At 50.2% G+C, this 15,007-nt stretch overlaps 1 protein-coding gene across 1 annotated transcript in view; it reads left to right on the plus strand.

Moving 5' to 3' along the window:
• The window catches only part of PTPRS (protein tyrosine phosphatase receptor type S), a 156,347-nt gene that overhangs the window by 129,722 nt on the left and 11,618 nt on the right, over positions 1-15,007 (plus strand). The window contains 5 exon segments of the mRNA XM_066983830.1: positions 1,530-1,687; positions 4,471-4,583; positions 6,949-6,996; positions 11,138-11,235; positions 13,936-14,059. Coding sequence (XP_066839931.1) covers positions 1,530-1,687; positions 4,471-4,583; positions 6,949-6,996; positions 11,138-11,235; positions 13,936-14,059 — 541 coding nt within the window.

Below are 15,007 nucleotides of genomic sequence, written 5' to 3' on the forward strand. Positions count from 1 at the left end.
TTTCTGTGCAGACAACAACACAAGCAGCTTGTGCGCTGCTTCTGCGTTTTGCCCGTCTGCTTAGGCAGGGCTTGCTACATTTGTGGCTCCAGCTTTGAGTTCAGAATGGGGGATCCTGAGCTCAGGAGTACACTCAAGTGCAGAGATCCCTTGGTCAAACCCCTTTACAGAGAGTAATTTCTTGTAAAGGCTGTCCCTGTATTCCTTAGGGCAGTGACCCCAGACGTCCTGCTTTGAGAGCAGCGTGTCACATGTCCTGGTTATTACTAAGTTCCCTGTCATGCAGAAAGGGGAGAGGGTTTTTTTTTCTGGAAAAGTAGATGTGCTCTCTGCTCATTTTACCACTTCAGTACCTCAGCTGATTTCAGTGATGTTGTGCTTGGCTTTATGAAAACAACTCTTTTAATATTTACCTGTCCTTCCTCGTGAACAATAGGAAGCAGTCTAATTCTTTGTTGTTTTTAAATCCCCCTATGGAATAGGGGGATTGCAATAGCAGGGGGCTATTTGAAATTAAGGGTTTTCAGAGTGTTTTTTTTCCAAATAAATATTTAGTTGTGTGTTTGATATTAAAGGATTAGGCTGACACGCCTGTGAATGGGTTTCTCAATCGGATTACTGCAGCTTGTGGTAATTTCTTCTTTAGAACAAGGTATTGCACACTCACTCACGACAGCCTGGAATCACTGCAGCTCCCTCCTATGTAGCAGAATTTCAGTCTTACTAAGAGCTGGTAGAGTTTCAAATACCCCGAGCCCAAATCTCCTGTTCCTGTCCTGTCCCAGACTTTACACTTGTACCAGGGCTTACCAGTTCTCCTTGGTGCACTTCATTTTCTGCAGTCTCTGTGGAAAAGGGGGATGCATCATTCCTAGGAATGCTAGAAGATTGTAGCATTCATGAGAACGAGTGAGCAATGCTTGTTAGTTAGGACTCTGGTGGGTTTGAATGTGATTTTCTCAAGAGCACAGTTCATTGCAGAGAGAGCAGAGGTGACATTCTGTTTTTTAATGTTTAATTGTAAGGGATTTTTTTAAGTCACCAGACCAGACTGTTTCTAAGCACTATTTTTTGGTTCAATCCCTTCCCTCTTCCTCTGTAATCCCATCTGACTGACAAAACCCAGATGGTGACACGAGAACTTGACAGAAGTGTTTGTGTGATTGTGGAAACGGAGAGGTCTTTGGGATGTGCTGGAACAGAGGCACAGTCAACTTTTTTTTAAAATCCCCTTGCTGGCTATAAGATTAGGTGAGCCACAGGCATGAGCCAGCCTAAAACTTCATGTGAATATTGTCTTTTAATGGTCTGTCTTGCCTGAAGTGTTGGAGGAGGAAAAGACCTGTCACAGGGACACAGACACCTGTTTTTCCTGTAGGTTGCAGAGGTTATTTTCTCTGTTATCACTTAGGCTGTGCGTCAGAGAGCCCACATCCTCTATAGCAATTTCTCTTCCGTAATGTTTAGCCATTGTTTTCAGCCCCCATTCCCTCTCTGAACTCTGTTCCACAATCTTCCGTGTCTTCCAGACCTTTGCTGCCAGTCCTTTCTCCGACCCCATCCAGCTGGACAACCCCGATCCGCAGCCAATCATCGATGGAGAGGAAGGGCTCATCTGGGTCATCGGGCCCGTCCTGGCCGTGGTGTTCATCATCTGCATCGTCATTGCCATTCTGCTCTACAAAAAGTAAGAGATGATTCTTGCCCAGATCTGTGACCATTCTCAATGTCTCCAGGAATAACCCCTAAAGGGAGTTTTCTCTTCAGTCCTGAAGTTGTCAGCTGGGGGGCAAATCCTCCCACCAGCACCAGAGAGGGGTCCTGAGGCAGAAATGCTGAAATTGAAGGTTCTGGCTGGAACAGGAAAGATTAATAGTGGGTTGTCAGGACCTGCTGCTTCAGAGTCTACCCCATGGAACTCTCAGTAAAGCAGAGCTTGTCTAAGTGTTGTGGCATATGTGCAATGAGTTTGTCAGGTCACTTGCCTGTCTCCCCCAAAAGAATTGGTCAGAGCTACAGCCCTGGGCTGCCCTTCGGGTGCTGTGAGGGCACAGTGGGGGCGATGCAGAGAAGCACCTTTGTGCTGTGGATTGGTTGAGACCTCTGCTGTTGTCAGGCTGCTTTTCAGCTGGAACTGGGAGATGAGCAGCAGCTGGGGGGTGTAGTGTGAGTCTGCAGGAGAGAAGAGTGAGCAGCCCCTGGAAATGTCTCCTTTTTCCTTGGATTTCTGAGCAGCTCATGGTGCATGGTTGGGGACAGGGGCACACACAGGTCACACTGTGCAGCAGAAGAGGACAGGAAAGGAAGCAGATGCTGAGTAAGATGGATCAAGAAAAGGGGAAGGACGGCAGCTCTGGCCAGTGCAAGGGTGCCCTTAGCTGGGACATTGGTATGGAGAGAGTTCAATTAACCCCACGTCATCTTTCATCTGCACAGGTGTGTTTGCTTATGCACCCCAGCATGTGTGAAGCTGCTGGACACACACAAGTGCTCAGGGGAGCAGGGACTCAGGTGCTCCTTTTTGGTGCTCATTAGCACTGATCTAACTGGGGAATCATGACTAGCTCTACCTTCCAACTGTGTTACTAGGGTTAGAGCTGAGCAAATGTTTCTCCCCTCTCCTGCGATTCCTTTCTAATCTGAACATTTGTCTTGTCTTCTCTCCACTTACTGCTTTCCTGGACAGCAAGCCAGACAGGTAAGAGCTCCAGATTTGCCATTTACTAAGGTTCTTTCTTTAATGGGCTGGCTGTGTGTTCAACAGTATTTATCATCTCTGGTGGTGGGGCTGTGTCTGTACAGTTTCTACTGTTAGATCTTTCCTAAAGGACACCCTGTGTTAGACTAGCACAGGGCCATATTTGAATTGGGACAGAAAAAGCAAAGAAATCCCATCTTCCTCCTGCTTGTCCGTTCCTAAATATAATGGCCCTTTCTCGAGCTGAGCAGCAGTGACAGTAAGCGGCTCATAAAATGTTGAGTTAATGGAGCAGAGAAACACCCATTTGTGTTGCAGTCAGAGGTGAAAGTGGGTTTTCTCCATGTCTGACTGCTCCATACAGGCTGTCCCTGAGCTGCTGGCATGCTGGAAACAGAATCTCACCAGCTGAGCTGTCCTCGCCCCATTGCAAAAGCCATTCTTGCCCCATCAGCCAGGGACTTCTAACAGAGTTCGCTTCTAACTGCAGAGTGAGACTTATTTCGAACCATTTACAAGGCTGGGAGAGCTTTCACTGAAAGTAACTGATGGGTTTCGCCAATGAACTATTAACGGCAGTTTCAGAACTGCGGCAAAAATAAACTGCTCCCAAACTGCAGAGTGGTGTAATTCCAAAATGCTGCCCCATGCAGTGCTGGCAGGGCTCTTGCTACTACTTCTAGCTATTAATGACATTAAGAGACAGCTAACAATGTGCTGAATAACCTTCTCTCTGCCTAAGCAATTACCGTTATTGCTGCGGGCGTATTTCAGGAGGCATCGGTACAACCCAAGCAGGAGAGGTGAGGAGCTCTACAGCCATCTTGGTGGAAGGGCCAGGACAATGTTTACGAGCCTTGGGGTGTGGGTACACGTTCTCTGCCCACTGGAGAAGTTCTGCGTCCAGCAGCTTGTCACTGTTCCCTTGCCAGAGGTTATCACCTCCTCAGATCAGCACTGGGCTTTGCTTCCAAATTCTTTTCAAGGAGAAGGAGCCAGGTCAGCAAAGACTTTTAAAGTGCCTCAGCTAACCTAGCCCATTTTGAGCAAAATATATTATGAAGCACTCACATGTGCAGCTCAGCTGGCACGTTGGAGCAGGCTTCAGCTTCTGGCAAGGAGGTGAGAGAGATCGCAGCAGGCACAGCTGTGATCGGAGAAGATGTGTCTATGCTGGTTTTGAAACCAGATTTTAGGGTTCTGTAGATCAAAAAAGATTGAAAACCACTGCTCTGACTTCTCTGTCTGCAGCAAGGCACTGAGAACTCCAAACAAGCCAACAGAGAAATAGCAGTACTTTATGTCCAAGGTCATGACCAGGAGATTCTGTACTTTTCCAAATGATTATGTTGGCTCTAGTTCTTTCAGGCTGAAAGTGGCTTAGCCAGAATTGGAGCAGTTCTACTTGCAGAGCTCTGCAGAGTTCAGGGGAGGCTGTTGGGGGAGGCTGAGGTGTGAGTTCACGGTACCTCAGCTGCTCCTCGTTGCTTATCTGTATGCCTGCTGTGTGAAGGGGAAACTTCCAGACTTGGCTGAAAGCTGCTGGGCAGTTGTAAAATCCCATCAAATACTGCACTGACAAAACGTTCCAAACCTCATCCCTTTCCTGATGTGTTTTATGTAATTTACATCGTTGTTCAGGACGTGGCTGTACCTGGCCCTGATTTATGTGGGAGCTATTCTCAGGCCTCAGTGTGGCCCTTGTAGCTGAAAACTAAGAGGTCTGTAAGCTAAGAGGCTTTGTCTTTTTTTTATTTTTATTTTTTTTAAAGCAAACGGAAAGATTCAGAGCCACGGACAAAATGCCTCCTGAACAACGCTGAGATCACCCCTCACCACCCGAAGGACCCTGTGGAAATGAGGCGCATCAACTTCCAGACTCCAGGTAACCAGCTGCAAACCAGCCTCCCTCACTGGGAAGGCAGGAGCGGAGCAATTGCCCTTTCCTCGGCCCCTTCCTGCCAGGCTGCTGCAGTGCCGCTGCCTTTGAGACCCAGCGCTGACCTGGGCTGCAGCCGAGGAACCTCCAGTCTTGTCTGTGCCAAGCAAGACTGCTGCAAGAAACCTTTGCTGGGAAACCACAAGGGCCTTGCAGGCTCCACCCAGCAATTGCGGGGCAGGAAGAAGGGCTTTTCTGGAAATCCAGCTAAATTGGTGCATTCTGGGCTAAGTACAAGGCTGCGAGTGCCGGGGCCGTGCCGAGCTTGCCCGACCAGCACTGCTGCCGCACAGCGCCGTGCCTCGTGCTGGGAGACCCCGGGGCGGTAGAGGTGAAGCATGGCAGGCTGCCCAGCACACACTGCTTCACCCACGTCTGTAACGGGTGCTTTCTGCGTACACCCCAAAACACTCCCGTTAGGATCCAGGCCTGCCGTGCGGGTTGTGAGGGCAGAGAAAGGCAGCTGGATGCTTCACGCAGACGAGATGGCGTCTCCTTGCGTAGTGTAGCTGCCGAGCTAGCGTGTCACTGCACCGAACTTCTGGCCAGAGAGGCCCACTGCACCCTCCCTTCCACACACGGGTGTCCCCACGTACGTGCATGTCTAAGCTGCCTGCATGGCACCTCTGCAAGCCACCAGTGACACAGCCCGGCCCGGGCATGTCCTCGGGCACACAGGTGGTGGTGCTGAGCAGTGCCTGCGCTCTGGTACGCACCTCTGCTTCCCACTTCCTGGTGCTTGAGGATTTGGAAGGGAGTTTATTGTGCTTTTGGGAGCTGGCTGTTGTTTTCGGTTTGTTTGTTGTTTTTTATTTTTGCTGTTTTGTGCTTGTTAGTAATGTTTCTGCAGCTCCTGTTTCCCCTTCCCATCCCAGTCCTGTCCTTAGCGTTGTCTGAGTTTTCTTAGGGTGACACTGGCAAGTTGGTAGGTGCCCGGAGTGCAGGGATCTTTGGGGCAGTGCTGAACTGAGTGTTTCATATCAAAAAGCTAGGAACAACCCATTGGTGTGAGTCCAGGCTTAGCAAAGATTAAGTCTCAGCTAAGGGATGGAAGTTGGTTTAATCTGGCGTGCAGGGACTGAATGCAGAGCAGCTGAACTGCAGCTGGGTCCCGAAATCAGCTCTTACCCAGAGGTGCTCTTGCAGGAGAGGGGCACTGCTTGGAAAGCTCAAGAATCCTGCTGTCCCAGCTGTTTTGCCCTTTGTATAAGCAACTTCTTTTGAAGGTCCCCAGCTGCAGCTCAGCAGCAGTTTGCAAGTGTCCGGGCTCTGCGATACGTACTGGGTACAAACAAGAATTCCCTGTGGGAGCGTTCAGGTTGGCTGCTGGGTCTGAGACCCAGGAGAAGGAGCTGCACTCTGCCACGTGAAACCAATGCTGGGATAAAAGCAAAGGTACAAGACTGTGGCCGTCCGGGTTAGCCTGGATGCTAAGAAGTAGCTGGGTGTGCTGTTGTGTGTGTTTCCCTGAGTGTTCCTCCCTGTCCTCGCAGGATTGCGGAGCCAGCTCAGGACGAGGCCCTCCCTGGCTCCAGTTAATGAGATCAGTAGATGACCGAGCCTGTCTCAGGTTGACCGTGCTGTTTTGGTCATGCTGTACCTCTGAATTCTTGACCTAAGAGGCTTGTAGAAGGTAGCTAAGACCTGCAAGCATGCCAGTAAGACTCCGCTAGGCAAAGGTCTGCAGATCTCAAAAGACTGCCAGTTTTTGTCCCGTGTAGCTTTAAAAAGACGCTGCCAACTTTGCTCTGTAACGTTATCGAGCCAAAGCAAGCTGGCTGGTCTGCCGTGCTATCGGGTTTGTAAAGCAGGATGAGGTTTTAAGGGATTTGGGAGAGCTGGTCGCCTGCCTCCCGCACAACTTCGATAGGTGGCTGGAAATGGAAATGGGAACGGATGGGAATGCAGAACTGGAAGCGTGTCGGTGATTACGGGGAGATGGTGGTGCAGTTTGCAGGTGGGAGACCTGCAGAATAATTTGAATTGAGTCTGCAGTGCCTTAGGAATGGCCTGTGGGCTCTTCTCCAGGCAGGTGTCCCGGGGGCAGCACGCAGAGGGTCTCTGTCCTGTCCCCAGCAGCAAAACAAAAGGGGGGAGGACACGGGAACAGGAGAGTGCATGAGCATCTCTACAACTTGGAGGGAACAGCACATCTTAGTGATCCTGTCCTTGCCTAATCAGCACAAAAAATAACTTTCTTTTCCTCTTTAGATTTATGTTGTTTTTTTGTTTTGTTTTTGTTTTTTTATTAGCATGAAATTTTTTAAAAAGTGTATATTTTATTTATTTATTTTTTTACTGTTTTCTGCAGATTCTGGTCTGAGCAGCCCTCTCAGTGACCCTGAGTTTGACTTTGAAAGTTAGTTCCTGTGTGTTTTTGTTCCTGTTGGTTTCATTTTTCCCCCATAATTATTTTTCCCTCTTCTGTCGCTTTCCTTTCCGATTCTGTTTTGTTCCTGTTTTGTTTTTTGCCTTTTTTTTTTTTGCTGAACTCTCTGTATCCCCGCAGTGTTTGCCCATCTCATCCCTTTTCTGTGCCATCTGTTTGTCTGAACTGTGCTTCCAGTTTTACAGTACCAAACAACAGGCCTCTTGCAAGACGAGGATAGGAGCAGGAGCACGAGAACAGAGCCCCCAGTAGCAGTGTGAGACACTGTCCCTCCTTCCGTGTCTCTTTTGCTTTGTCAGGAGGAAAGCGGGGGTTTCAAGGCTTCTTTTTCTCCCCATTGTTGGCGATGTTTCATTTCGGAAGCTTGGCTAAATGTCCCTCGTCCTTATTCACGGACAAAAAGCAATCTTTTGTGCACCAGTGTGTGAGCGTTGTGTGCGTGCGTGCCCGTGGTTTTGTGTTCGTCGCTTTGTAACGTGGGGAAGGAGGAAACTGTGGATGCAGCTGACGACCTCCTCTCTCTTTGGAGAGAGCCACGCAGGCACCTTTTCATGTCTGCCGAGGACGAGAGCCATTTCCCATCTGTGGCAGGTGCCTGTTCCTTGGCACCGACTTGTTCCAGGCGCACAAAGACCAGAGGCCTCTCCATGGTCCTCCACACCCGTGGGTTTCACGCGGAGTGCCATCCAGCCGCGGTTATTTTGCAAGGATAAATGGGCTCCGGCCCATGGAACAGCTGTTAGGGTGACGTTTCTGGTGAGTTGGCTGGTGCACAGAGAATCAAGTCTTTTGTGAGAAGATTAGAGAGATTCAAGTGATTGAAATGGTAGATGAGACCGGCTCTAAAAGACTTCATCCCCATTAGAAGCCAAGATCCCAGCTTTGCTGGGCGGTGGTGTATTTTTTTGGGTTTTTTTATGCTGGGCAGGGAAGTAGATAGGAGATTTCAGCTGACAAATGCGAAGAACCACGGGTGCTGCTTGTGTTCAGAGACGTGAGGGCTGGGGCAGTTTTCTGAATACTTTAATCCCAATACCGGTCTCTTTGGTGCTGAATACTCCTGCCAATACTGTCCCGGTCCACCTGCCAGCTCCAGCACCCCCTTTCTTGTAACACAGAGGGGTTTGTGTGTTTTTTAAGCCACGCTGATCCTTCAGCCCATGGCAGCGCTCCCTCCGCCACCCTGGCTGCTGCGGGAGGTGGCAGGGTGGCAGCCCCGCAGGTAACCAGGAGCTGAGCAGCAGGACCCGTGAGCCATTTTCCTGCGTGGCTAAAAAGAGTTAGGGAATTAAAGCAGACAGAAGAGAAGCTGCTGCAGCTGGCACAGCAGAGCTGGGCATAGCAGCCTCCTGGACCTAACAGGAACCCCGATACGCTTGGCATTTTGGCCAGGAAAGTGTTTAGCACTGCGGAGGCTTCCGGTTTTTTTTATTATTATTATTACAAAGAATCCTAGAAATCAATCCGACAAGGAGATTTTTGTCCATAGCAGCAGCAAAACAAGGCAAGTTCCCATCGGCCAAGTTCTCAGCCTGTGTTTGCTCACAGCAGGTGGGAGGCGGGGGCAGGATGTTCCCCAGCAAAGAGGCAGAAATGGCTTTCAGAAGCTGGTCACACTGATTTTTCATCAAGTTTTTATGAAGGCAAGTTGTGAAATGCCATCAAAGGGGACATGACTTCTCTTTCCAGACTGGCACAGTGGGCCTTGCCTGTGCAGCCCGTGTGCTTGGAGGGAAGGACACGTACTGCTCTGCGACTTCACAGCCAAAGAGCATCTCACCTGATGTTTTTTTTTTCCTTGCTTGCTTGTTTTTATGGGGTTTCCTGGTTGTTGTTGGCTTTTTTTTTTTTTTCTTATAACATACATGTTCGTTGTTTGGGATTTTATCTAAACTATTGTGTTTCTAATCACACATCAGCAAAATAATTGAGGTTTTTGCAGCAGAGTCGGGGTGGCAGCTGGGCTGGGAGCTGCCTGGCTGCCTGCCGGTCCAGGTGGGAAGGAGTCAGTGAGGGGGCGACCCGCAGGGAGCTGGAGACACTTCTTGAGGTGCCAGAAGTTGTTCTGAGTAGGGCTGGGCTCTGCTCTAATGGTACAGCTCAAGGTATGTTTGCTGCCCTCTTCAGCCCTTGCATTCAGAGGCAGAAGGACGGGAACTGGGCGAACTGTTTCTGATATCAACGTGCTTTGACCTCTGGTATCCCAGTGTGGTCCTCCCCTCCCAGCGAGGGCAGAGAGAGGACCAGTTCCTCCACAAGTCCCCAGCCTGCATCCAGTGCCGGGTGCGGGGCGGATGGCTGCCACCTTCCAGTGGGAACCCGAGGAGAAATCCTTCTCTAGGTGAAACAGGCTACAGGACAGCAAGAGTAGGAACTTCTCCTTCCTGAGCTAGGGGAGTTTCTGCCCTGATCACCAACAGAACAGAGTGCAGCCAGTGCAGCCGCCAGAACACCTTGGGGTTCTTCTTGTGGGCTTTTTTGGTCTGTTTTCCCCCAGCCCTTCTATTTTCAGCCACACTTCCTTGTGCTGAAAATAGACACCTAGTTAGCTTAGAACAAAACGTTGGAGTGGTGGCTCAGATCCCCGCTCCGTGGCAGACTCATCCTGTCCCCAGGCCTGGGGGAGGCAGCGTCTCTCTAGGACTCACTGTAAAACTGAGGACGTCATGCTTGCTTTGCCATCTCTGTGCTGATATTTCAGAGTATCTGACCATGCTGCTGCCACCGCCGCTGCTTTGTCACACACCAACACCCACGGGGCTCGAAATTCTCCCTGGCTTCCATCTCTTCTCCACCCCGGTCCTTCTCATTGGGGGCACAGCCCAGGGCTTTTCAGCATGCTGCTCTCCTTGCCTGTCCGCTGCCGTCCGTAGCGGCATCAGCTGGCAGACAGCATGGGAAGCCTTTGGAAAAACACGATCCAATGCAGATGAGCAAAGCATGGAGAGCTTTTCCACCTTGATTTGTAGCATAGCTATTCCAGAGGGTAGGATGGGAAGGATCCCTGCTCTTTCCAGAGCTCCGGCCGCTCTTCTTGGAGCGGGTTGTGCAAATCGCACTGTAGGCACGCAGACAGCTCTGCTCTGCCTTTAGGCACACAAACAGCTCTGCCGTTGGTGCTCAGTCCCGTTCGTGGCTGAGATGTGCCCTGAGTCTGGGGTAGCGTGGCCCTCGCTGCCAGGATCTTCTCAGAGAAGACCGAGTCTGTTCCTTGGCAGCTCTGCCTCGGTAAGAGCACAGCTAGCGTTGGTTAAAACTGCAGGGGAGCTGAGGTCAGGAGGCATCGGGCTCCCCAGCAAATTGTTTCCCGTTCTGCAGACTGAGAAAGGGGCAGGAGGATCTTTGGCCCCCCCTGTCACACAGGTAACGAATTCCCAGCAGAGGTGGCCGACCAGGTCGGTACAGCCTTACCTGCAGCTGGAAAACGGAGGGCGAGGCCAGAGCAGCGCCTGCAGGCTGTGCTATACAGCATCCTCTGCAGCCCAGGAGCAGGAAGAGGAGCCAGAACCTGACTTTTCCCTACCTGGCTGCACTCTTGCAGCTCTGAAGGTTAACCCCACTGTGCCCGTGAGCTCACCGAGAAGCTTACAGAGCCAGCGTTGTGCAAAAGACAATTCCTGAAAAGCCTCCCCTGCTTCCTCCCATCTGCATTCCCTCCCCCTGCCCCACATCGCCATGGGTGGCTGGATCCCTGCCCCTTCCCTTCTTTTGTGTTGGAGTTTGTTTATGATCATTGCGGGTGCTGTAACATTTGCTGCGTAGGTTCCTCTGGCAGCGTTTGCTCATTTTAAGTCCACTATTGGAATTGCTAACATGCATCTGCTCTTTGGATTTTCCTTTTTGTTTTGCTCTGATTTACACATTGAAAATGGGGCCATCATGGAAACACTCATTTTACTGTTTTTTATTTCCTTGATTTTTATTTTTTTTTACTTCCAAGGACACAATTTCGAGCCCTGAATTCTTCTCTTCTAACCTCCCTACTTTCATTGCAGATCTTACATTGTAATTTATTTTCTTTTCTTGTTTCTTCTTTCTTATAAAATGTGCAACAGTTGTGAATTTTAGTTATTATTAAATGAGATTCTTTTCCTGCTGTCTTGTCTTTTAGGTATGCTCAGCCACCCACCAATCCCTGTTTCCGAGCTGGCTGAACACACAGAGCATCTCAAAGCTAATGATAACCTGAAATTATCCCAAGAGTATGAGGTATGAGCAAGAGTGAGTGCTGTGCATGGGTTTGCAGAGCCAGGAAATTAGGAAATTCGGACAGGCCCTCATCCAGATAAACATAGTTTCATTTTAAGGGTATGGTCAGTTGAAATAGAAAAGCCATTTACATATTTAAAATAAAGTACTTGCTCAGTGTTTTCCTAGGTTCAGTTCCAGATAGCAAAAGAGGAAGACGCTTGATCCGTGAGACTTTCCTGTCCATAGAGGGGGCGTCTTGGACAGGGTTCTGAGCTCCCTTCATGAAGGAGGGAATGTATTTCTGGAAGGTGACGTTTTAGACAGCTGGGATGGGGACTTCTTGAGAATGGCTGTGTCTTGCTGCTGAACGTGCAGAGGATCAAGCTAGGGAATGAGATACGTGGTTCTAGATAGCTTCAGTTAGGAGGGATGACTGGTAAGTCACATCCACAGCTGACATGATCAGCAGTCACTGAACCAAAACTGAGGAAACGGGGTGACTTGTGCCTTCCTTGTCTTGTCTGGGATTTCTGTGCTATCGTTTCTCCTTCCTGCTAATGTTTGGGTACTCCAGTGTGCTCTGCAGATGAGCAGCCAGGCAGAGCTGTGGCTGCTGGGCTCGCATTTCCAATGGTTCTCCAGTTTGTAAAACTGCCACCTTGCAGGTGCTCTGACAGCTGGGGCCAATCCCAAGGCAAACTGAGGGGGGAAATAAGAGAATTGAAGCCCCCACAGCTACTTTATGTGGCTTCCTTGTCGCCAGAGTGCAAGGGCTGTGCAAACCTGTTCCTGGCCGCAGCTGTATCAGCACTGCTTAAATCTTAAATCCCAGTGCAACTGCCCGGCGCTGCTGGGGCAGTCACTGTGTGAGCTGCTTTCACTGCAGACTGAACATACGACTGAATTTCTCGGTGGTGGTGTTCAAAGACAAAACGCCCTGATATTTTTAGACTAATAACTAGTCTAGACTGCCTAGTTCTGCATACAGGCAGAGAGCGAGGGGCTATTTTCTGAACAAAAGGCTGGTTCTGGGATGCTTTCTCCCCGGTCTGGCTTGCAAACATCGACATGTGCGAGGCAGCTCTGCGGTCCCAGCTCCGTGCCCACAAAGGGGGGCTGCGCGGTGCAGAAGGCATGTTTGTTCTGCTGGGGTCTTTCACCCCGCATTGGGGGTGCAAGGGGAGCAGCAGCCTGGTAATATGCTCCATCCTGATTTCAAAGCCTGATTTGCATAATGCAATATCCCAAGTGCCCTGGCTTCGTTCCAGCACAACCTCCTCTAGTGGGAGAGCCAGAGCTAAACAAACATCGCTAATGAAATGAATGTGAGGCGAGATTAGAGGGATAGAGAGCAAACAGACACATTACAACAGTATAAATACCCATTAGTTAGAAATGCTCGGCAGCGAGAGTGCAAGGGAGGACGCTGGTGTCGGGCGCTTTTGTACCAGCGTTGCCCCCACCACCGGAGCTGAGCTCTGCTGGGGAGCTCTGGGGTCGGCACAGCAAGGGGAAGGCAGTGGCAGCAGGCACCTGGCGAGGGCCAAACTCCGCAGGCTCAAAGGGACGGGCCCAGGTGGGTGCGGGGCCCTGTCCCCACCGGGCAGGCAGGGAGAGGGAGAGCGAACAGCGGGAAGCAGAACTCAACACGCTCCTGCCAAGCCTCCAATTGAGGCAAACCCCTAGGGCTCTGCAAAATGATGAAGGAATTAAGCCCTTGTTTTATTTAATTCTCCGGCTGAGGATTTAGAGGTAAACGTAATTAACCTAATTTCCATATCTGGGACAGCTGGACCTTAAAAAAAAAAAATCACCAAACCTGGCATAAATCACCAGGACAGGCAAAGAAGATTTTTCTCTCCAGCACGTTTCATTGTTTACTCTTTTATCCCTTCTAGGAAATAGCCATGTTGATTCGGGTCCTCAGGGCCAGGTTCCTTACCCCTTGTCTGTCCGGGGAGATGCACATCTCCCTCCCTGCTGCCTGCAGGTGCCTGCCCCTGCCACGCTCCTGTGGCGCTTTCAGCCCCCTTTGCACCTGGGAGACCCTGGGCACCGAGCCCTTGCGGTCCTGAGCCGCGCTGTCTCCGCTCTTCGCGGAGCAGCCTGGTCCTCTCCTGCCGCCTTTTTCCCTGGCGGTTCACATCCTGCTTGTGTCCGTGGTTATAAACCTCATCCTCGCTTAAATATCTCCCTTCCCAGGTACTCACTGAGACGCTGGTATATTTATGCCCTCTTAATTGTTGTTGAGTTTAACCATGCACAGATTTAGCCTCTTCATCATTTCATAAATACCTCCTGATGTGATTGTCCCCGTTGTTCTCTCCCGACTGCCTGCCGTTTATCAGTGTCAGTAGCGCAGGGCTGTAACTACTCCGGTACAGCCACGGCACAAGGATGATTCAAGGCCTCTGTATTGCAGCCTGAAATTGCACTGATGCTTTTGCCACCACTGCATCATGCCAGAGAGGGAATTGCCTCAGGTACTGCTCTGGGTGCTTGGGGCCAAGGGAAATGGGACCTGAGCACACTATGCCACTGGGCTGAGGCTTTTCCACAGCAAAGATCTGCTCTTGAGGGAAGAAAATGGTGAATGCTGCATCCTCAGCTAGACCTTCAGAGCCGTGACCTGTCCCACGTGGAGCAAGGTACTCGGAGCTTCATCTGCTGCTTTTTTTCCCCCTCTGACTCTTCTGTTTTCTTTCCCGATTCCTCCAGTCCATTGACCCTGGTCAGCAGTTCACCTGGGAGCACTCCAACCTGGAAGTGAACAAGCCCAAAAACCGTTACGCAAACGTGATCGCCTACGACCACTCGCGCGTCATCCTGCTGCCCATCGAAGGTACCGTAGCAGCATCTGCTCCTCCGTGGTAGCTAGGCTGAAGTTCCTGCCCGGGAACATCTTACACATGCTCTCTTCCCTTCCCTGTTCCCCTCTATTTATATTCTTCTCTTAGCATCTCCCTGGGGGGTAGCAAGCAAGAGCTACCTGTGTAAACCACACATTTGTTAAATTCTGGTGACTGACATGTTCCCTGGAGCTGCAATCTCTCATTTCAAAGGCTGCTTTATCAAGAAGCTGTCTTTGCTTTACTTAGAGATCCCCGCGATACGATTCTGACGAACAGGAAGAATTCAGACCACATAGTGCTTCAGAGAGAGCGGAACAGGGCAGCGGGTGGCGGTGGATGTGGAATGTATCTGTACAGCAGATGAATAAGAAGTAGGCACAGGGCTAATTGTACGAATGTGTGTGTCAGCAGCACAGCAAAGATGCGGCTGCTGAGTCGTGCAGACGTGAAGCTTGCACGATGTGCACCTCCCGCTGCAGTGCTGGCCCCAAAAAAGCTAGGAATAAGCAAGGTTTAGTGTTAGCCTGAGAGGTCATAAATTGTTTCCTGAGCTTCTTACGTGAGCGATGGTGCAGTTAGAAAATTTACATTACATTTCACAACTTGTGGCTCTTGACAGAGTTGCTATGGTGCGTGCTACGATAAGAGGGGCTTTTGGTGGAGAGGAGATGGAGTTTAACAGGGGATCTGCTTTGGTTGCTGCCTCTGAGATAACCTGAGGTGATGAGACTTGAATATTATGTGTGGCTGTGCTGTATGGATAAAGCATTTGTGGCCAGTCTTGCATTGCCAGAGCTGATCATCTGAGCAGAGAGGATATGGGACATGCAAATAGCCCCCTGGTGATTTTAAAGGTTAATTCAGAAGCCTTCGTGGCAAGGGAATTACTAGAATAATCTCCCTCTGCCAAGGTAATTCTGAGGGTCGGGGGAAGTGGA

This window comes from Anser cygnoides, chromosome 27 (assembly GCF_040182565.1).
Source record: "Anser cygnoides isolate HZ-2024a breed goose chromosome 27, Taihu_goose_T2T_genome, whole genome shotgun sequence".
Classification (NCBI taxonomy): Eukaryota; Metazoa; Chordata; class Aves; order Anseriformes; family Anatidae; genus Anser; species Anser cygnoides.